We start from the raw sequence: 21,314 nt of genomic DNA on the forward strand, positions 1-21,314 counted from the left end.
ATTATCAGGTCTTACAGATGGGGTAAGCCTGTTTATTAAGATATTTATTAGCAAATAAAAGTTACAGTACTGGTGGTTATTTTTGAGTTAATGGTGTTTGTTTGGCCTTAAGTTACTAATATAATGATGCACAGTGAAGCCATACATGATCATGCAAAAAAACCCCAGCTGCTTAACATGGGGTGGTGTACTAATAAAGATGGACTGGCAATACTCTTCAACACCTGAGATGCTTCGGGGTGGTGTTGTTTTCTTCAGCTAAAAAATGCTCTTCTGTGCTTACCACTGAGCATTTATGCTCAAAAAGCACACACAGTTCACAGCATCAGGGAAAAAAAACTGCACATTAAAAGCTGCAAACAGCCGTGCTCTCTCCTTCTTGGGAAACACTGTGAATCTGAATTTTAAATGGCTTTTAATGCTCTATTAAGATTCTGCAGTACTGTTCTCCCTCCTCATGGTGATTCACTGAGCCATGCAACTCCTCTAGTATTTGTCAAAGCTTTCACTGACAAAAGCAGTTTTAAAACTGATCATATTATGTAAATAATGCCAGGGCAATGCACGACAATTCACAGAAAAGTGAATGCCATATACAATAACCAGGCCCTACCTCAAAAAGCTTAAAGCTATAATGAGCCTTTCGTTGCATAAAATCACATGCATGCAATGCAAGACTGAACAGAAGTAGCTGTAAAGTAATAGGAAATGAGTGTCAGATGCCCACGGTCCATTACATCCTCTTTATTTAACACGGGAAGAGCTTTCACACTGAGGATTGTCAGGTTTAACACAGTGCACATAATGAAGAATGAATATTTCATTTTAGATCTGGTTACAGAAATGCCTTTGCCATTCTGTGTTCTCCACTGAGTTCAGAACTCCTCAGATAGGGGCTGATTTCAAACAGAAACACCCTCCTCTACCAGATATACCTCACAACTTGATTAGAGTCTAGGAAGGGCTTAATTACAGTGTTTCACTGTGGGATTAATGCTACCTGCCTGTTCCTTCAGTGACTCATAATGCCACTACGAGGGAATCTCATATTTTATTCGGAACCTTCCGGATACAGGAAATACAGCAGACATTGAACCTATGGGGACTATGCTATGCATAAAAATAAAATGAAAAAAAATTAAAATGAAATAAATCATTTTTTTAAAAATCCTAAGTGTATTTTCAGCCCCTGTGCCTGCCTGGCCAGGCTGCCTTCCCTCAAGCCCTGCTGCTGCCACTGCCCCAGTGCCGCCTGAATTTGAGATTTTCCAGATTCTGCCAAAGCGCCCGCTTGGGAACGGGCGGTGCTGGCAACACCTCGGGTGGCCGTTCTGAGTCAGGGGTTTCCTTCTGTGCTCATCGCAATCCCCACGAGGATTTATCCAGGCACTCTCGGGAAAGGCAGCGCTTGGAAACCAGCGATTCCCGAGGCGCTGCACACGGAGAATGAAGGGGACGCTCCCCAACCCTGCCCCGGCCCCCTCAGCCCCACAGCCCGGGGGCGTGGCCTCCGGCGGGCCCCGCCCCAACGCCCTCCCGCCAGTGGCCGGAAGAGGCGGAGCGGGTGGGCCGGCGGGACGCGATTGGTGGAGCGGGGAGAGGGCGGGGCTCCGGTTTCCTCGGTAACGGCGGCGGCGGCTCGCGGGCCCCGCGGGCGCGTCCCGGGCCCAGGTCGGTGCTGCGGCCGCGGGGCCGCACCGGGGAGGGGGGCCCGGGGCCGGCCTTCCCTGTTGCGGCTTTCCCGGGGACCCTGTGCTGCTCACGGAGAGGAGACCGCGTCCTGGCCTGTGAGAAGGGACCCGCGGCCGCTGCCGAGGCCCTGCGGTGCGGACGGGAGGGAGTTAAGGCCGGCGCTGGGAGCTGCGATCCCCCGCACCAGGCCTGGTCCCGGACTGGGTCCTTGCACCCCGTGTGCCGGAGGCGAGCCACGCACAGAGCCCAGGTATTTGATTTATTTCTGCTTCTGCGCTGAAAGGGGAGCTGGGCGGCAAATCCAGCACGGCCACCAGCAAAGCTTTTCACTGTTTATACATTTTAGCAAACGAGGGCATTAATGTTCACTGGCTACAGCTCTTATCAGTTGGTGTCCTGCCTTCTGTTGGCTAATGACTATCTTGCTTCCCATGCTAATTAGCCCACATGCTCAGTCTTTCCCTTCTTTGGATCTCAGACCACTGCAATATATCCAGCCCTAAACCTAAACAAGGCAGTTCTTCCGAAAAAAATTCGTTTGTTTTTCAAACACCTGGACATCGCTTGGAGCTTGTTTGTTGGCTGCTCTCTATTTCTCTGATTAAATCTTCTGTGTTGTTGATTAGGTTTGGAAATAGACAAGGATCAGATGTGAAAGAACATCCTTTCTTAAGAAAAAAGCGTAGAGAATTTGCTGTTAAGCTCCTGGACCAGACTCTGGCTTAAATCATTTTTGAGATGTATGTTGTATGTCACTGTAGGCAAAATATCAGCTGGCAAATAAGAGGGGGAAAAAGGCACCTGTGTTAGCTGTAACTGCTGTAACTCTTCACAGCTGAGAAAAAACATGACAATAGGGGCAGGGCAAGAAGCCAAGGGTGTGTTTCTTTCCCATGTGTTCTTAAATAAGGACTGTTCTTAAATAATAACTGGTGGGAAATTTTCTAGAAAAACATGGCATTAATTAAAATGTTACTAGGAACAATTATTTAAGTTGTATTTAAGGTATTGGATTTAAAAGCGAAGCCCTGGACGTATTTTTAAGCGCTTGTATTTCTTCCTGTTTCATTTTAGGAGTGCCTACAATGTATTTTTTTGGCCCTCTAGAATGTGTTTTTTGACCCTCTATTTTTTGACCATCTAGAATAGATAGATGAAGCTCTTGATTAGATAAGAAAGTAATGTGTGCTGGAGCAGGGTTTTGTCAGGTTAATTTGATAATAAACAGCTTTAATCTGCTCTGTGAGTTGTATATATGGATTAGAAAAGGAGTGGGGCGTAAAACAAAGGGAGTTAGAATGAGAGACTTGCTATAACTAATGTTGGGGTTTTTTTACCTGGTAATAATTCTGTGTAGCTGTAATGTAGATCATGACCAGTTCTGAATCAAAATGCACCATAGAAAGCTCTAAGAAAGATATGTGTTTAAAAAGGAAAAATCATCCTTTAGCCAGAATGATTACTTTTGTGACTATATTAAATGCAAAGTTTCAAATTACTGAAAACTGTTAACAATCATGTTGTAGTCAGTTAGTGAAGAAGTGTGATCAAAGGTTTGTTATTGATGGGGTTTTTTTACCTTTCCCTCCTCCTGCTATGATTTCCTGAGCTTGCAACCTGAGTTATCCAGTGCTGTGTGTGTTTTACTTTATTAAGAAAAAAACAGCCTTCAGCACTCCAGAAATCCTCTGACATGAATTAAATACTTTATTATTCAAGGCATCTTGAAGGTTTCAGTAGTCTGATTGCTGAAATTATTTCCATTGGAATTCATTCAGGGCAGACAAGGGTTATCCTCTTTGCAGAGAGCATTTAGCCAGGTATTGCAGGGCAACACGTGATGTAATCTCCTTTGAATGTGCCTCTGCCAGGTAACTTCAGCCAGGGTCTGGGCAGCAGCAGAGGTTTGGCATCTCCCTGACGTGTGGGTGAATGTTTTGGTGTCTGTTAGATGTATTTTAATCAGTTTCTATTTGTGGTGAATGAAGAGTTCCTAATTTATACATGTCAATATTGGCAAACTAGAGTTTGAATTGAATAATTTATTTAATGCAGGGGTCAGTAAATTCTGTAGCAGGTGCTGCAGAAGGGAAATACTGTTTTGTTGTTGGAATGGTGTACTGCTGGCAATTTGAGGTAAATATCATGACCCTCCTTTTGGTTTTGCTCATTTTGGTGGGCGCCCTGGTGGCGCTGCGTTGTGCCCCCGTTTGGGCTGCTCCGGTTTCCTGCCCAGTGAATCAAGGGCACTGTGTGATACAGACAGGGCTATAAACAGCCAGGCTGCTTTGGTATCCTGGCTGTAATCAGCTTACCCTCCACGGGCTGATGTGCAGGGCCAGCCCTGGGGCCGTGTTTGTGCGGGTGCTGCTCACACCAGCGATGTGAGGCTGCTCGGCCCCATGCCCGCCCCGGGTGCCAGCGCTGCCCTGCAGGTAGCCCTTTGCCAGCAGCTCTGATTGCCTCAACAGCCTGGGCTCCCTGTGACTTGCAGCCACAGCCATGGGATTGTTTGACAAGCTGGCAGGATGGCTTGGCCTGAAGAAGAAGGAGGTTCACGTCTTGTGCCTTGGCTTGGACAACAGCGGCAAAACGACGATCATCAATAAACTTAAACCTTCAAATGTGAGTAGCCTGCGTGGTTCACTGCTGGGGGTTTGTCTGATCTGGGCTTGCATGCTGTTACAAAGGGTATCCATGGAAAAGATGTGCAGAGCTTGTGATTTAGCACAGTGGAACAAATATGTTTTAAGATTTTCCAGCTAACTGAAACTGAGGGTAAGCATTCACATGCACACTATTTTCCAGAAAAACCCCACTGTTAACATGGCACACTTTTGTTAAGATCACCCAGCAAAGAAGGGTTTGTGATGGCTGAAATCAGGATCTGAAGCAGTCACTTAAATCACTTAAATAAGTGTCACAGGATTACAGTTACAAGTGATGTTGAACATTTAGGATTAATACAGTTGTACAACAACTTATCATGTTTATTTTAATCACTTCCTTGAAAATACTAAGGGCATAAGAGATAACAAAATAGAAATAAAAAGAAGATGCATGTTTAAGGGTGACTTCACTATTTTTAAAGCAGAATAATTTTCAAAATAATTACCATTGCGATTTGCAGTGTATTCATCCAGTGAAAAGTGTTTGAGGCCTCCAGGAGTGCCTAATATTCTGAAAGTAGGATTCTTGTTTATAGATATGTTTATGGACTAGAAATGGACTAATTTTGATAGGCATGTTCAAAGCCAAAGGTTGTGCATCTTGGTAATTTGCACCTGGGAAACTGCTTTTTGCTGTTTATATCAGGACACAGCTTTTTTTATTATTATTATGAATTTTCATTAAATTTTACCTGATGAGTCCACTGGACATTGTTTAAAACATGTGACATAGTGGTGAGTCTGCTACTCTTCCATTCCTGGCAATTATTCTTCCACTGAAAATTTAGTAGATTTATAAACAAAGACTATAAACTCCTTGCTATGTGCTGCCAGTTGTTAGGGAGAAAGGCTACAATGTGTACCTGGCAAATTGTACTTTATGTAATTACTGAGACCTTTTTTGTAGAGGGTTCTTATGTCATTCCTTAAGCAGTAAAGGATTCTTAACTACAGTTGAACTCCAACTTGAAGATTTGTCACAATAATGGGCATTAGAGAAGCTCTCAGTGGAATTACATGAGTAGAAGAAATAGAATTTGTTTGTAATAAGAATTTATGGGAGGATAACTTTGTATCCAACTTGTGTAAGTCCTGCCCTTGCAAGACATGCCAAATAGTCTAGCATGTAACACATGTCATTAGAACAAAGTTAATAAAACTATTTATTTTTAGTAAGTTCAATGGACAGGTTATTCTGATCTCTGGCTCACCTCGGTCTTCTGAAGAACTTCTGCCTTGCCCCAGGAGCAATATATTAGGGCTTGGTAAATCCAAATGTGTTTCCATCTGTCTGCAGTTGTTTCTGCTGGACCTGCCTGTGGATGGTGTTTGGAATAAGGGGCTCAAGGAGTCTGTGCAAGGATTGCATGTCACTTTCTCAGACAGCTCTGTAATCTATGGGGTGTGACCTTTCTTCCTGCTCAATATCCATGCTTCTTAGAGGAGCTGTTCTTTTCCACCAACTTAGCTGATAGGTTCCTTGACCAGCTCAGTAGTAAATCAGTTATCAGACAGAGCTCTTAATAATGCTCTGTGTTTTGGCAGTTCCAGTAGTGTTTACTCTATTCCCCAGAAAACACAAAACCCTTGATTCTGAATTACTTTACTTTTCTGGGAACTTTCCTAATATTTCACAGTTTGGGGCAAAAACAGATCTGTAATTTATTAATGTTTTAAATATATTTCAGTATTTGCATTTTCTAATTTGGTTGTAAAATGTGTGCTTTCTTTCCTTCAAAGGCTCAAACTCAGGACATCGTTCCAACAATAGGATTCAGTATAGAGAAATTCAAAACTTCAAGGTACTACTTTCTTTCTTCAGTAGCAGTAATGATTATTACACCGTAGCTGGACTTAATGATCTCTTTCAGTGGGTTTGTAACTGAGTATCATGTATGGGGTGTAATGACATGACACTGCAGTTTGTTGAAATGTACTATCCATGAGACTTAATATGATCCAGGACTGTGTTAGAATATAATATGTGTTTTGTGCTGCTATAAAACTATTAAAAAATTTTTAAAAGTTTTTTAGTTTTTTTGCAGTAGCCTGTATAAACATCTGATCCCTGTCTGTTGGGTTTGAGAATAGGGCACTGTTACAGACTGGAGGAGAGACAGCTGCTGAGGTGGCAGCCTAAATTCCACTCTCAATCTGGTAACCTAAATTAAGCACTCTCACTGGAGGTACTCTGAACAGATTGCAGTGTAATCTCATTAAATGCAAAAGGATGGCTACAGCATTAGCAATGTAAAGGTGGCAGGAGCAAAGGCCAGGAAGCAGAGTCATAAGTCATTAGTTGAATGAAGACTAAGATTTAGATTATCTAAAGAATGGCGTGACATGAGGATATTTGAAGGAGGCAGCATCATTTTGTTATTTTGTGGCCTTCATTGGATATTTTAGTGTGTCTTCAAACCAAGCAGTATGGCCTCACTGGGTGGGAGATCTGCAAGAAAATTGTTTATTCCTTGACCTGATATGTCATAGTGATAGCTTTTTTATTTCTCTAAGAGCTTCCACAACTGAGTTCTGTGCAAATAAAGTACATCAGGCAAGTTTGGGACTTCACATGTGAGAATGTAAATTTATATTGCTTTTTTTATTCTGATCCTGTAGTAGGGGAGATGATGACTTGTAAATACACCATGTAGAATGTTTAAAAAAACAACCTCTAACTAAAACCCACCCCAAACCTCAAACTCTACAAACTGATAAACCCACAACTCTGTCTGGACATGGAGTGGGAAGGATGTCTGGAGAGCTTCCTTTTCCTAACCTCCTTTTTTTGGTGCCCTCCACTTGGGGAGCTACTTGGGGCTGCCCAAAAAAGAAGAGCCTAGTTCTGAACTCAATGTTGCCTCTGTAAACATTTCAGGAGCAGATGAGAACTTTTTGTAGTGTTCAGTAAGTTGCCTTGCTCTATGTAGTGTTTGGGTGAAATCTCACAGTGGAAAAGACTGCTCGTTGTAGCTTGGTCATCTGAACTCACCCATTTTTCCCAAAATGTACTCTTTATTTTTTCCCTAAAGGTGAAATTTTTATATTTTTAAGCCTTTTTTTTTTGCTCACATTTATACTTGTCTAGGGACAGAATTTAAGACAGGCCATGGATTTTAAGTTCATCTGAATTTCATTTACTCATAAACAGTATTTGATATCAGCATGACAGAGAGACTGAATGGGAGCTTTTTTTGCCTTTGATGCAACTTCAAATAATTGGTTTAGTTCTTTTATTCAGACAATAAACACATTTCCCATTGTGAAATATTTCTATAATAAGGCTGCAAAGCTGAGTAGGATCATTTGAAGGCAGATAATGCAACCAGAGTTCTTTTGGGAATTTTTCTCAGTTGATTGGGATTCAAACTGATCTGGTTTATATTTTTTTTATTTTTTTGGGTCAGGGTAGCAAAGAAAATGGATATGGTTTGAATTTTGTTCTTTTTTCCTGGGCCTCATGCATTTCTTTTCTTTGCAGTTTGTCTTTCACAGTGTTTGATATGTCAGGTCAAGGGAAATACAGAGACCTCTGGGAACACTACTACAAGTAAGCCTATAATTTATATTAAAGCATTGCTGTTCCTATGAACTGTTGTGCAGGTTATTTAAACAGAGGTGTGATAATATCTAGTGGTTAGAAATGATTCAGAGAAGGCTTTTACCTGGTGTTTGACAGCAGGTTTACTCTGGATAAATAAAACTTTCTATTCTAACAAATGAAAATTTTTATCTGGTGTTACTCTGTGCTTTCAGGGACAACTTTGGGGAGCATACTAGAAATGAGATTTAAATGTTGAAACCTGAAAACAAATCCAGGTTTCCAGCTTTTGAGTTCTTCTGTAGGTCAGTTACTTAAAACCTGCAAGATATTGGCTGATGGCTGAGAGTTTTAGAGGTGAGGGGAATGAACCTCAGAGGATAAGGCACATGTAACTAAGAACCTGAATGCACATTCTTAATTTCATTTATTAAACAGGATATTTTCTGTATTTATAACAGTCTGGTATTGCCTTTTGGTAATAGATCAACTCCATTCTCTGGTTTTAGAGCTTTTAGTGAATCTTTATTATTTATGTTATTTATTACACATGTTTAGTTAATCTTTATTTGCATTGTCTCATTGCTAATTCTGCAATGCCTGATCCTGATCTAGATAACATGAACAATACAAAACCATGCAGAAGTAGCTTGGAGAAGTAGAAGGGATAAATTCTGAAGATTATAATATTGATTAAATATTAATATCAGTTGTGGTAGAGCTTAAATTGTTTTTTAATTGAGGATTAATGCTTCCTCTCCTTCCTGTGCAAATTGTGTTAGCATTGAAAACATTTGGCCAGCAGATCTTCATTGTTCAAGAGTGTTAGATTTGCATTTCAGTAACTGATGCCCTCAGGCTGCTCTCAAAATGCTAGCAGAGTGCTTCATAAGCAAATAATTTTTGTGATTGCGGTATTTAATGCAGTAACTTATCCCTTGTGGGGCATAAATGGCTTTTTCATCTTAACAATAACTCCCTAACAGTAAGGGAGTGTTTTAGGTTATGCTGACAGTGAAATATGCACTTGTATCCTCCTCTGGTCCTGAACAAGTGCAGTAGATTAACTTTTAAGAATAATATAAAAACAAAAATTCCTGTTAATTAAATAAAAATATTAATAAAAATAATTATATGCTGTTCAGTTTATAAAGTTCAAGTCTGGACTTTTCTTCTGTTTATCTTGAAAGTATCTTCTACTTCATTCTCTAAGTACATTTATCTTAAATAACCTCAAAGTCATGTTGTAGCCCTATCCCTGATACTTCTTTATGAAGTTATTTTTTGGTGATAAATACATGCCAGTATTCTTCATTCCTCTACTAAAATACTCTGTGCTCTTGAAAATTGCTTAGGCATTTCCAGCTCATATGCAAAAGCTTTATCTAGTAAAGGTTCTGTACACCATAAAAGAATGGGCCTTCTCATACAATCTTGGGCTGCTCAGGTTATTTCTGGTTTCCAGCAGGTATAGATCTGTTTCTTATCAAAATACAAAGGTAGATGGTGCTGGAGGGTAAACAATGTATTCATAATAGTGTCTCAGAGAAATTTAAAATGAAGAAGTGATTACATTAAAATGTAAATATATTTCTGTGGGTGTTTACAACAGGTGAATTATGAATTGGTGAGATTTTATTTGGTTTTCAAAACAAGTTTCAATAAATGGAACGTCAAGTCAAAATGTCATTAACATCCTGAAATAATGACCTGAGTAGCTGCATTTATGTTGTGACTGTGGTCACACTAGCAGCAAAATGTCCAAATGATTTGAAATAGTTGAAAGATTTTACCTGTTATTTGAAAAAAGAAAACAAAAAAAGAAAGATCCTGTTTATGCAGGATATGTAAAGGTTAAAATAACCTGCATATGCCTAGCTGTGGACACAGGTTTTGTCTAAAAAGATATTTGACCTTTCTCTAAATAAATTTAGTACAGGAAATACAGAATTTCTGTGAAGATCTGTCTTTATGGGGGTTTTCCCTCCCTGACCACAATGTCAAAATAGCAGTTGGTTACATTTTGAAGTTGATTTTTCAGTCTGGGTAGTAAAACCAAGCTTTTCTAGGTGTGTGGAGAGTGAACCTTGTAGGGGCAGGTAACAACCTCATCCCAAAAAAAAAATACGCATGTTACCAAAAGATTGAATTTCAGAAATAAGACAGGATTCAAATGTTAATGGTAAATAACAATGACAAAAATTAGAGGAAAAATCAAGTTTGTTTGGACTTTTTTCTTGGTGTTTCTTCTGAAGCCTTTTCTTATTCACAGAATATTCATTTCTTTGAGAACCTATAATTTGCCTCTTTGCTCTTTTTATGTTATGCAGAGAAGGCCAAGCCATTATTTTTGTCATTGATAGCAGTGACAAATTAAGAATGGTTGTGGCCAAAGAAGAACTTGACACCCTTCTGAATCATCCAGGTGAGGAGGCTTTTTTTCCCATTCTGTGTCCATATTTGTTATGTTGCCTTAAGAAAAGCTTAAGAAAATCTGACACATTCTGAGTACTTTGCAAGTATTTTAACCTTTCATGAATATTAGCACAATAACCTTCCAAAACGTGGGGGGTTTTTTTTTACCTATTCACATTTGGAAATTGGTCACACTACAGCTTTCTACACTGAGTTGGGTTGGTCTCTTATTAATCAATATAGATCAAAAGTTACATTGTTTTGAGAAAGAATAGACTTTGAGTTAGAAGCAGGACAGGCTTCTTGTGATGACCAGCAGAGACAAAACTGTGTCACCATGTCTGTTTTTTCCATTAAGACAGCTAATTCCTTTAATTATTTAAAGATTATTTAACTTTCTTTAACTTTAAAGATTATTTAACTTTCTTTTGTCATCTTCATTATAATTTTTTGTGCTTTAGCCAGAAATCCAAAGGGATAATTACACCAGGCAGTTTCAATTCCCAATGGAAGAGGATATGAGAGGATCTGTGATCAGGGTCTTGGTTTTAGGGATTTGGTTGGGGTTTTTTTACATGAGACTGCTTAATTAAATTCTGATATCAGTCAATTCTTTGCCTTTCCATGTATTCAACATTACTGGGATGTGTCTGAAAGCAATATGTAATTTTTACTTTCAGCAGTTTTGGTAGTTGCTCTGCCTAACCAGAATATTAAACTACATCTAGGAAGTTTAAAAGTGAAATAATCCTGTGATTCCTTAACTATGTATTAAACTGATAGAGTCTTAACTTGTGGGATTCCCATGCTGAAAATAAGAAGGGAAAAGCTGACTTGTATTTTAAGAAAAGCAATGTGCGATAGGGACAAATATGTTCCCATGGCTTTATTTTCCATTAAGACTTTATACAACACTTTAATTCATCAACAAAGATGCTGGTGCTGACTGGACCTTCTGATTCTCATAGTCTAATTTCTCTTTCAAGGGTATGGGCTACTTCAAAAGCAGGCACTGAAAAGGCAGTGTTACAAAAGTCACAGGGAGGATGAGGTGAGCCAAAGGCTGCAGGTGGATTACACAGAGGCCAGGGCACTTTGTCCCAAGTCAGGAATTAACTGCAGCAGTTAACCCAATTCTGTTAGGGGAGTGACCCACACAGGGCCAAGGGTGAGAGGTAAAGCTGCTGGAAGAAGTTACTGGTTTAACAGAGGGCAGAAGAATAAAAATGTTCAGACAGAGTAGAAGCAACCTTAGGTGAGGCTTTTCATTTAGGCTTTACTTGGTCACTAATGCTGACCTAGCAGGTCAGTGCTGTTCAGTTGTTCATGAGTTTGTGTCTGCAAGTTCAAAAGACCAAAAGACCAGGCTCTGGCCACTGAGTGCAGTCCTGAGAGCCAGGAGACAGCAGTTGTGGATTTCTGCCTTGGTGTGGCTTAGCTCCGACAGCAGCGGTGTCACTGATTTATCAGTTTTGATATATCACATGTAAGAGAACCAAAGAGCTTAAAAAATTATTTTAGGATAATGTTCAATAAAAGTAGCTGTTGGGTGAATCAATATACAACAGGTTTGCTCTATCAGTACTTTTATTTGTGTTAGTATTCTTTCTTGCTGCATATCCTACTTTGTCCCAATCTGCTTCTGTCAGTGTCATCCTCCTGGAGTGTTTTAAATGTATGTATTTACCCAAGTTTTAAATTGAATTAAATCAATTCCTGTCTCTGAAAATCTTAGCAATCCCACAGTAAAACAGTTCCCTGTCTTTTTACCAGGCTTTGCCTGAGGGAAAGGGAAGGGAACGTGTCCTGTGAAGCACTATTGGGGTTAGAAGTTGTACTACCTGGGAGTCTTTTGTGAATGAGAGCTATAAATTATTTTTACTGACATTAATGGACAATGCACTCTTCAAATAACAGTTTTTTTAATGGTAACTGTATCATATTTTGGTTTTTTACTCAAATTTCATTCTTCAGCACTTTGAAAGATTGTAGATTACCTGGATTAGATGATGACTCTTGGGTCACTTCACCTCCAGCACATGGTTCTAAACTAAACTGAAATTCTTGTAAACTTGAAATTCTTTGTGTAAAATTGCACATCACACATCTAGTGTCTGGAATGTTTTTAAATGTGTTGATTCATAACCCCTTGCAGCTAGAAAAATTTTGCTTTCCATTAGTAACTGTGAAAATTGTGGGAGGGAAATTGTGGCAGGAAATACAAATTTCTGTGACCATTACTTTATTTAGTAAATATCTTTGGGTCTGGCTGGGAAGGTTGTGCCCCTTTCTAATTGTTTAGGAAAACACTGGAAACTCCTTGATTAACTTGGCTGTTTGCATATGTGATGTCAGCTAATTTATATGGCTTTAATTTACTCATAGCCTGCAAACTGTGGCTACCAGGGTTCATTTAATTATACTGTAAATTACTGTAAAAATTTCAGTCAGGGGACTCAATAGCTGTTCAACTATGGAATCAAAACAGAGATTTAATTATTTGCTTGTATTTTGAGGCCTTTGACTTGTGTTTATGGGTATCAGAGGACAAAAGAGCTCCAGGACGGGTAAATAGTTTGTGAAAATTGTCAGTGTTTTGATCAGCACTTACCATCTCTGAATGAATATGGGGAAGTAGTGCTATCTCCACTGATTCTGTGGAAAGGTTTAGTAGGAAGGTGGAAAAGAACATAATTAGGAGAGTTCAAACCATTTCAGCATTGACAGTTCGTTGGGATTTTGGGGGGTTTTATCATCTTCCTGCCCATCAGCAGGGACAGATGGCTTATGTTTGACATTTTAAAATAAATCTTCACCTAGTTTCCTGTGTGAAATAACCTTTTATTTTTACTATTTTAAAAAGAGCCTGTGTAGCAATTTTCATTGAGGTGGTAGTGTGTAAGTTCTTTTCCTATGAAGCACTGATGGATAGACTAAAACCTAGATTTTCTCTAATCATGAATTGTATATCATTGTATATATGAATTGTATATCATTCTTTGTATAAATAATATGAAAAAATTTGAGAGTTAGTCTTGGTGCTAGTAATTTTCTTGGCAGTGTTACATCTGTAACTTTGAAGAGAATATGTTTTGTTTCCTTTCAATCACCATACAGTCTTTTGGGGTAATCGGTGAGGTTTAAACTTGCCTATGTGTAAGTATCCCAGAAATTGCCAGAGTACTTTGGTCTGTAGTTGTCACTGCTAGCTGAAAGAGCTTCTGGAGAAGTCCTTCTAGGGAAGGGAGAATAAAGGATGTCCACATGTGCATTTTTTCCAGTTTTATGAATTCTCTGAAGTAATGGATGCTTTCCAGGACACTAAAGGACAATTGAGACTACCGTTCTCAGCTATTGTTGTGATATTATGAATGAGCACAAATTATTTTTTCCATCCATTTTATACATCCAGTCCTCACCAGGCAGAGATAGGCAGTGTTTGTAGGCAGTGCTTTGATCTCTTGTTCCTCAGCTTCACCAGCAATCCCTACCCAAGCTTGAAGTGTGGTTATAAGGTAGGGGGAGAGGGGGTGGAAGATTCCAAAGCCTGCAAGGAAGTTTGTGAGCATTTTGGAAGAATGTAGCAGAGGCCAGGTGAACCCAACAGTGTGTGCATTTTGGTAGGATACAACCTTCAGAGGATTGCAGCTCCAGGTGAGCAGAACACCTTGCTGTGTTGTTTGTAGCTTGTTACTTGCAGAGATTATTGGGGGCTGCCTCATGGCCTGAGAGTTGTGTCTCTGCTCGTGCCTAGACATCAAGCACCGCCGGCTGCCTATCCTCTTCTTTGCTAACAAGATGGACCTCAGGGATGCAGTGTCATCTGTGAAAGTGTCTCAGCTGCTGTCCTTAGAAAACATCAAAGACAAGCCCTGGCATATCTGGTAAAGTTCTCTTTTTCTATCCTTTTATTGGCATTACTTTGTGCGTTCCTATTTTAGCCCTGTCGTGCCACTCCCTGCTGTATAAAATAAGGGGAGTAGCTAAAAGACAGGTTCCACACATAAAACACTAAAACAGTAATAATAAAATACTTATGGTGAAACTTACTTTAAATGTACAATGCATTCATTTAGACTGTGTCTGTAAAGTTTTCACAGCAGAACTGTTAGCCAAGTAATGGAATGGAGGATTTCCAGTGAAATCGGAAAGAGTTGTTATGAGAACAGTTGACATTATATTTTGCTGGGAATTTGAGTAGAATTGTTATCAGAGTGCTTCTGCTAGATTACCTTGCAGGTTTGAGAATATCAATAATAAAATCTTTGGAGTTTTTTCCACTCTACAGATACTTCACTGTTGTTGAAAGGCCATTTAGTGAACTGTTCTCTCCTGTATTCAGAGAGACACTGTACTCTTTCTACCAAGTCATGTTTGGGGGGATTTTTAGTTGTGGGAGGTAGTCTTTTGTTCCTGAAGGATGTAAGCTTTACTTAGTGCTGGTGTTTACATGGAAAAAACTCTCCTTTTATCAGAAGTGCTTTATAGAAGTTTTGTCCTATTAAAGTCCTCAGCTGTTATAAATAGAAGTGAAATCAGCAGCTAAATGCTGCTGAAAGGTACAATGTTCATTTTAGGCCCTTTCATGTTAAACTTGATTACCTGGGCATTGTTTTTGTCCAGAAATCACACTCATGAATTCCCAAGTTTCTTGGCAGATGGTTTTATAGGGAACTGGAGTTACAGTCCAGATTCACTGCTGTGCTGTGATTCACAAATTGAAGAATGAAGAGCATTTAAACAGTTATCCCCCAGTGATTCAGAAGGTGGATTTACACTGTTCTCAGTGTAGCAGAACGGTTTTATACATTAACAGACACTCCTGGGGTTGCTGTTACAATGAAGTGTGTACACACACATAGTTCCTCCTTCTGGTGCTCCAGCATTCTCACTGTGTGTAGAAACTGTGTGGAGAACATTTGGGCTTAATCATATTAAAAGTCTTATCCAGTCTAAATGATTCCATGATTCATGGCTGCTGTTGGAGGGAGTAAACATCTTTCACAGCATTGTCTGAGGAGGGAGGTGCTGCAGAACAAGGTGCCTGCCTCGTGTGGGAGCTCTCCCAGAGCCCCTCATGTTCCAGCAGTGATTCCTTGTGCCTTGAAACTGGAATTAAAAGAGATCATATCATGAAATGGTGTTTCCCTGTGGGGAAGGTACCCTATATTATTTGAGGAGCAGTCTTCTCCATAGGAAGAAAACTTAAGGAAACTACCTGATGCTACTTTGCAATTATGTAAATTACAAGTTTGGTGATGACTCAGCTAAAACTGGTATTTTTACAATGTTTCTGAAATTTGATTTGTTTTTTTCAGTGCCAGTGATGCTCTTAAAGGAGAAGGATTACAAGAAGGTGTGGATTGGCTTCAAGGTATATCATATGTAATTCTCTTGCTGTATTTTCAGTCTGTTTAACTCTTTCATTTTGTAAGGTTTTTTCTTTATTATTTCCTTTGTTTTCTTTCTGTCCATTTCTGCTGTCAGATCAAATTACACAGTGAGTACTAAAGCTCTATCTCATATGTGCCTTTTATTTAACCTCCTTAATGTACACAAAACATCATGTGGCCTTCCCTGACCAAAGTGTGTATTATGAAATACTAATGCACACTCTGGCAAGCAGTGCAGCACTTTCATTTATACAATACCAGCTTCCACACTTCAATTTCTTATTGTGGTAGTTCAGTTTCTTCTTTCATTTATTCTTAATGTCCTATCCCTGTTTTGCATAACTTGATGTTATGTACCAAGAAATGGTGAAAGAAAATAAGCCAAGTACACAGACAAATACACTGGTTTTAATTATACACCTTCAGCTCTTTAATCCAGAGCCAAAAGAAGAACTTCTTACACCATAACGATTATGGGACATTCAGACACTCATAACTGCATGGAAAATATCAGATCCAGCTTGGATGATGTCTGACATCCAGCATCTTTAATTACAAACTTGATACACATGTTGTGTAATTGCAAACTTGATACAGATGTTCTGTAATTGCCAACTTGATACAGATGTCGTGTCTCGTTCTGTTGTGTGTTGGTAAGGCTCTGGTCTCTCTTGTCCTCCTGCTCAATGTTTAGATTAGTGAAGTGTGGCATAGTTTTGGCAGGCTGGTCCCAGTTTTAGCTCCCTGGCTGGTGTTGCTTGTGCTGTGAAGTGCTTGGGGTGGTGCGGGCTCGGCTGCTGCGCCCGGCTGTGCTGTGCCCTGCTGGCCACGGGGTGTCAGCGCTGGCCCGGGGACAGAGCCCCTTCCGCGGGGGTGACAGCCAGCCCTGGCCTGGGGACAGAGCCCCTTCCACAGGGGTGACAGCCAGCCCTGGAGTGGGGACAGAGCCCCTACCACAGGGGTGACAGCCAGCCCTGGCCTGGGGACAGAGCCCCTTCCACAGGGGTGACAGCCAGCCCTGGCCCGGGGACAGAGCCCCTTCCACAGGGGTGACAGCCAGCCCTGGCCCGGGGACAGAGCCCCTTCCACAGGGGTGACAGCCAGGCCTGGAGTGGGGACACAGCCCCTACCACAGGGGTGACAGCCAGCCCTGGAGTGGGGACACAGCCCCTTCCGCAGGGGTGACAGCCAGCCCTGGCCTGGGGACAGAGCCCCTTCCACAGGGGTGACAGCCAGCCCTGGAGTGGGGACACAGCCCCTACCACAGGGGTGACAGCCAGCCCTGGCCTGGGGACAGAGCCCCTTCCACAGGGGTGACAGCCAGCCCTGGAGTGGGGACACAGCCCCTACCACAGGGGTGACAGCCAGCCCTGGCCTGGGGACAGAGCCCCTTCCACAGGGGTGACAGCCAGCCCTGGAGTGGGGACAGAGCCCCTTCCACAGGGGTGACAGCCAGCCCTGGCCCGGCCTAACCCATCCCCACTGCTCTGGGGACACCAGGATGTCCTTTTGACGGAGACTCGTCCTGCTGGCCAGAAAAAGATGGTTTGTTTTACCCAGTTATTGTAGAGTACAAAACCACTGGGTGATGTTTTCAGGGGGAGGGCTGCTTGCCAAAAATAGTCTTTGGAAAGGGATTTACTGCCCTGCAGAGGAGTAGTGATGTATCTTCCACCAGGATTTTGGTACTGGGTTTCCTCCTCTCCTGTGTTCTATCATCATAGAGGCAGATTCCAAATCATAATTTTTCCTAATTTCAGGCACAGTTCTGGCTTAGTAATGTTTTCATGCTATGTTCGGAGTCCCCACTTCTCTTGGAAGAACCTTTTAAGAGTTTCAATCCAAATTTGGGGTTTTTACATAGCTTCATGCTACTTAAAAGGATCTCAAATGCTTGTGTAAATATTTTCTGACAAAATATTGAAGTTATATATGTAGATTTTTTTTTTAAGCACAGCAAGCAGATGCTTCTGCTGTCACTCACATAGCTCTTACAGCTATTCATTTCTTATGGAGTGTTAAAATTCTTAATTTTTTGAGCTGAAAATCCTCATGAAGGGACTGACTCTATCTGAAAATTTCCTTTAGGTCCCTGGTTCAGTGAACCCAAAAGCTGAAGAGGGGTTGAGTTTAAACGGTACTGTTAACCTAATCACATGTAGTTTGGCAATTATATGTTTAAAGGCTGAATACTTTGATATTTCAAGGACAAATTTTTACTCTTGATTCTCATCGTTCCTAGGGCACCAGATGGAAATATTTGGAACAAATCTGTAGTTATGGTAGTCCCTAAATCACAGCCTGGGGATGCCATAAAATTCAGAGGAGGAAATGACACCTGGTGAATGAGTACACAGTTCTTGTCAGCAGCCAAGCTTTTCTTAGTTACCGCTTCCAGACCCATTTCACAGCTGGGGTGGCAGGAGCAGAAAGCTTTGTGAGTTTTTCTCCATAGTGAAGGCTGAGTTTGCTATTCCCCTATTTTGTAATGGGGTTGCTTTTGCAACAGCACATCCTCCATAGGGTAAAACAAACCTGTCTCACAGCATTCCCCCTTAGTGGGAGAGATTGTGCTGATTTCCACATTTTGTAATGGGATGCTGGATGCTTTTGGTAACCAAGAAAACGTTTGAAGTGAGTTGAGAAGTGGCAATCAGGCAGCAATATGGAGAAGTGTGGCTACAGACTGCAAAGTTTTCATGTGAGTTATTAGAAACCAAACTTTAAATCTTTTGCTGTTGGGTAGTTCATGTTCAGTTAGGTGGGAGCCAAAATGCCTACAAGGAATTAAAATGCATACTTCATAAAACAAACTTCCAGGTCTTATGGTCATCAAAGTGATCTTATAAGCCTGAAGAAGACAAAAATTGTATTAGATGTGAAGTCTCCCTGTTAAATATGCAAGATTTGGGGAAAACAACTTGGCTGTACAGGAATTTCAGAAGTGGATGAGAAGGCAGGTTGAAAACAAATGCTTTGTTGTCTCCCATTCTTGCAACTACACCAAAATATCTACATCTATTTATGCTCTCAAAAAGCAAAATGCAGCAAGAATTGATCTTGTGCTAAGACTAGATGTTTCTTTTTATTAACAGGTCAGATGCAAGCAATGAAGACATGAGAGATAAATAAAGGATCTATGGGGTTCTTTTACACCTTTTGTCAGTAGGTGAAGAACAAGTTCCTTGGAAAGGAAGAATGCTTTGAAGAAGATGAACAGTTCAGCTAAAATATCCTGTATTGACTTGTTTGAGTTTAGTTTCTCTTCCACAAAAACTGAATGTAGGCAGCCTAGCACCTCAGGTATGCACATTGATGAATTAAATTGAATCTTGTGACTGGAGAGCATATACAAAAAAAATATGTGTTAAAAATAAACATCTGCATTCATTTGAGGTTTAGGTGATAATTAGCCATCAGTAAATGCCCCTGTTTTTTTGGGGGGACATGTTTTGAGCAAATGGGAATATTTATTTTCTAGAGAAAGAGTAATCAGCACTTCCTGAAATCCATCTACATAAGATACCTACTGATTTTAGATGCCCAGTTTTAGGCATTACTGGCAATTTTTTTATATTGAAGTTTCATGTTGGGTTTTTATTATCCATCTCTAATATACTTCTATAAGAGTATTTTGATTAAAGATATAAGGATTCAAGTGTTCAGTATATTTGTTATAGATGATTGCAGATGTTTTTAAGAAATTGCTTTTAATGAAATATTACTACTTGTTTTTTTTGTGATTATACCATGGTTATATTTGCATTCCCATCAATAAAACTTCAAATATATGACATGCCCTGATTGGGTTTTTTAACTTCAATATGCTCATTAATGGTCTTTACATCCTAGAGATTTCTGGTTTTCTATTAATTTCATTTGGAATTTGTTTATCCATATTCAAGTGGATATAGCACTGTATATGTAATAAAATGGTATCTCTGTTGCCAAGGGGTTTTTTTATTAATTGCATATATTTTTTACACTACCTAATCCACTAGACTTCTCTTCCAGATACTTGAGTGTGGGATCTCAGCACCTCAGGATGGAGGTGCAGAGTGACCGAGACCACCCTTGGGGGGGCTCGGGAGTCCTGGAATGTTGCCAGAAGTGTCTGGTGGCTGCACTTTGATCCTGCACAGGAGACGACGCCTGTATGAGGACTGGGAAGGTTTCACTGGGTGTATGGTGAAGGGATAAGTTAGTTAGAGTGTGAGACACAGGGTTTAGGATTTTGGTACAGGGGGGTCTAAAGAAGTAAGATGGAGGAATTGGGGCGTGTCCTCTTCTTCTTCTTCTTCTTCTTGGCCTCCATCTTCTGTGGTGATGGTGGCACTGTGGGATTGGTTATTACTAAAAGTGCACTGGTTAATAAGGGTAAAAGGTATTGGGGAAAAATGATAAATATTGTACACGTAACTTCGGGTATAAAGATAAGTGACCGCCCGGGGGCTCTCAGTGTGCCCATGGCTGACTTGCTGTGCAGACCTCTGTCGGGCCGAAAGAAAATCTTTTAGATAAACAATTAATAAACACCGAGACCGAGAAAAGATCTGAAGTCTCTTCTCGTCCTTTGAAGTGTCGGCTCTTCAAGGCCATCCCTGGGCCTTTCCAGGCCACCTAAACAGCCGAGAAACCAACACTTGAGGAGCATGTGAATCACAGGATGGGTTACACTGGAAGGGCCCAACCTCCCTGCTCAGGCAGGACCATCCAGAGCACGTGGCACAGGATTGCATCCAGGTGGCTCTGGAATATCCCCAGTGAGGGGGACTCCACAGCCTCTCTGGACAATCTGTTCCAGTGCATGGTCACTGCACAGGAAAGCTCTTCTCATGTCCAGGTGGAACTTCATGTTGTCATGTCATGTCAGAAACACAGTTAAGGGACAGCTCACTGGTTTACTAGATCATTATTATGAAATGTGTTATATAATTCTCTTGTGTATAAAGACTGTTTTACTTCCAAAAATAAATTTAATAAACTTTCTGGTTCCAAAGTGTACCATAGGTAAAAAATTATGAACTTTATTTTTGTTCTGCCACTTCAGGAAGGAGCAGGCTGACCCTGGCAGTGCTGAAGACTCCATTTCACTCAGTGATTCCCTGATTCCTGTGGGAGATGTAATGTGCAGCTCTTGCAAAAGCTCCCCCCACGCCCATTAGCATAAAAGACACATAAATGTTCTGTCAGCATGCCTTCTAGGCCTCACCTCATAGAGGAGTATTTGGAGCAAAGGGAGCTGAAATGGGAGAACTGTCATGTGCTCTCAGTTATTAAATAGTTAAATTTAACTCCCCTGCTTTGCCAAAACAAAATCTCACTGTAAGAAATCTTTCTTACAGGATACTGTGGCTCCTACAGTTCAGTTTGTCATGGAAGTATTTTCATGTCCCTTTCTGTGACACTATTGGCCTTTTGTCAACTCTGAATCTAAGTGTCTATACAAAAATCAAATACAAAGGAGGAACAGTAGTAATATATCATTCTGAGAAGTTTTCCCCTGATTTGTGGGCAGATAATTTTTGGGTTTACGTTGCTTTGGATAATATAGTAGGGTTGGAAGGGACCTTAAACATCATTGAGTTCCAGCTCCTGCCTTGC

The 21,314-nt window shown here is 40.6% G+C and overlaps 1 protein-coding gene across 2 annotated transcripts; it reads left to right on the forward strand.

The window, feature by feature from the left end:
• Positions 1–1,679: 1,679 nt before the first annotated feature.
• Positions 1,680–19,514, forward strand: ARL6 (ADP ribosylation factor like GTPase 6). Of its 2 annotated transcripts, none has more exons than XM_058825152.1 (8): positions 1,680–1,942; positions 4,164–4,317; positions 6,102–6,163; positions 7,843–7,911; positions 10,233–10,327; positions 14,072–14,201; positions 15,636–15,691; positions 18,806–19,514. In XM_058825152.1, exons 2-8 carry the CDS (start codon positions 4,195–4,197, stop codon positions 18,829–18,831), a joined length of 561 nt encoding a protein of 186 aa, XP_058681135.1. In that variant the 5' UTR covers positions 1,680–1,942; positions 4,164–4,194; the 3' UTR covers positions 18,832–19,514. The 2 variants fall into 2 exon arrangements, with proteins under 2 accessions (XP_058681135.1, XP_058681136.1); XM_058825153.1 differs by having other exon boundaries at positions 1,681–1,942; positions 4,187–4,317.
• The last annotated feature ends 1,800 nt before the right edge of the window (positions 19,515–21,314 follow it).

The sequence above is a fragment of the Ammospiza caudacuta genome, chromosome 2, assembly GCF_027887145.1.
Source record: "Ammospiza caudacuta isolate bAmmCau1 chromosome 2, bAmmCau1.pri, whole genome shotgun sequence".
In the NCBI taxonomy this organism is placed as follows: domain Eukaryota; kingdom Metazoa; phylum Chordata; class Aves; order Passeriformes; family Passerellidae; genus Ammospiza; species Ammospiza caudacuta.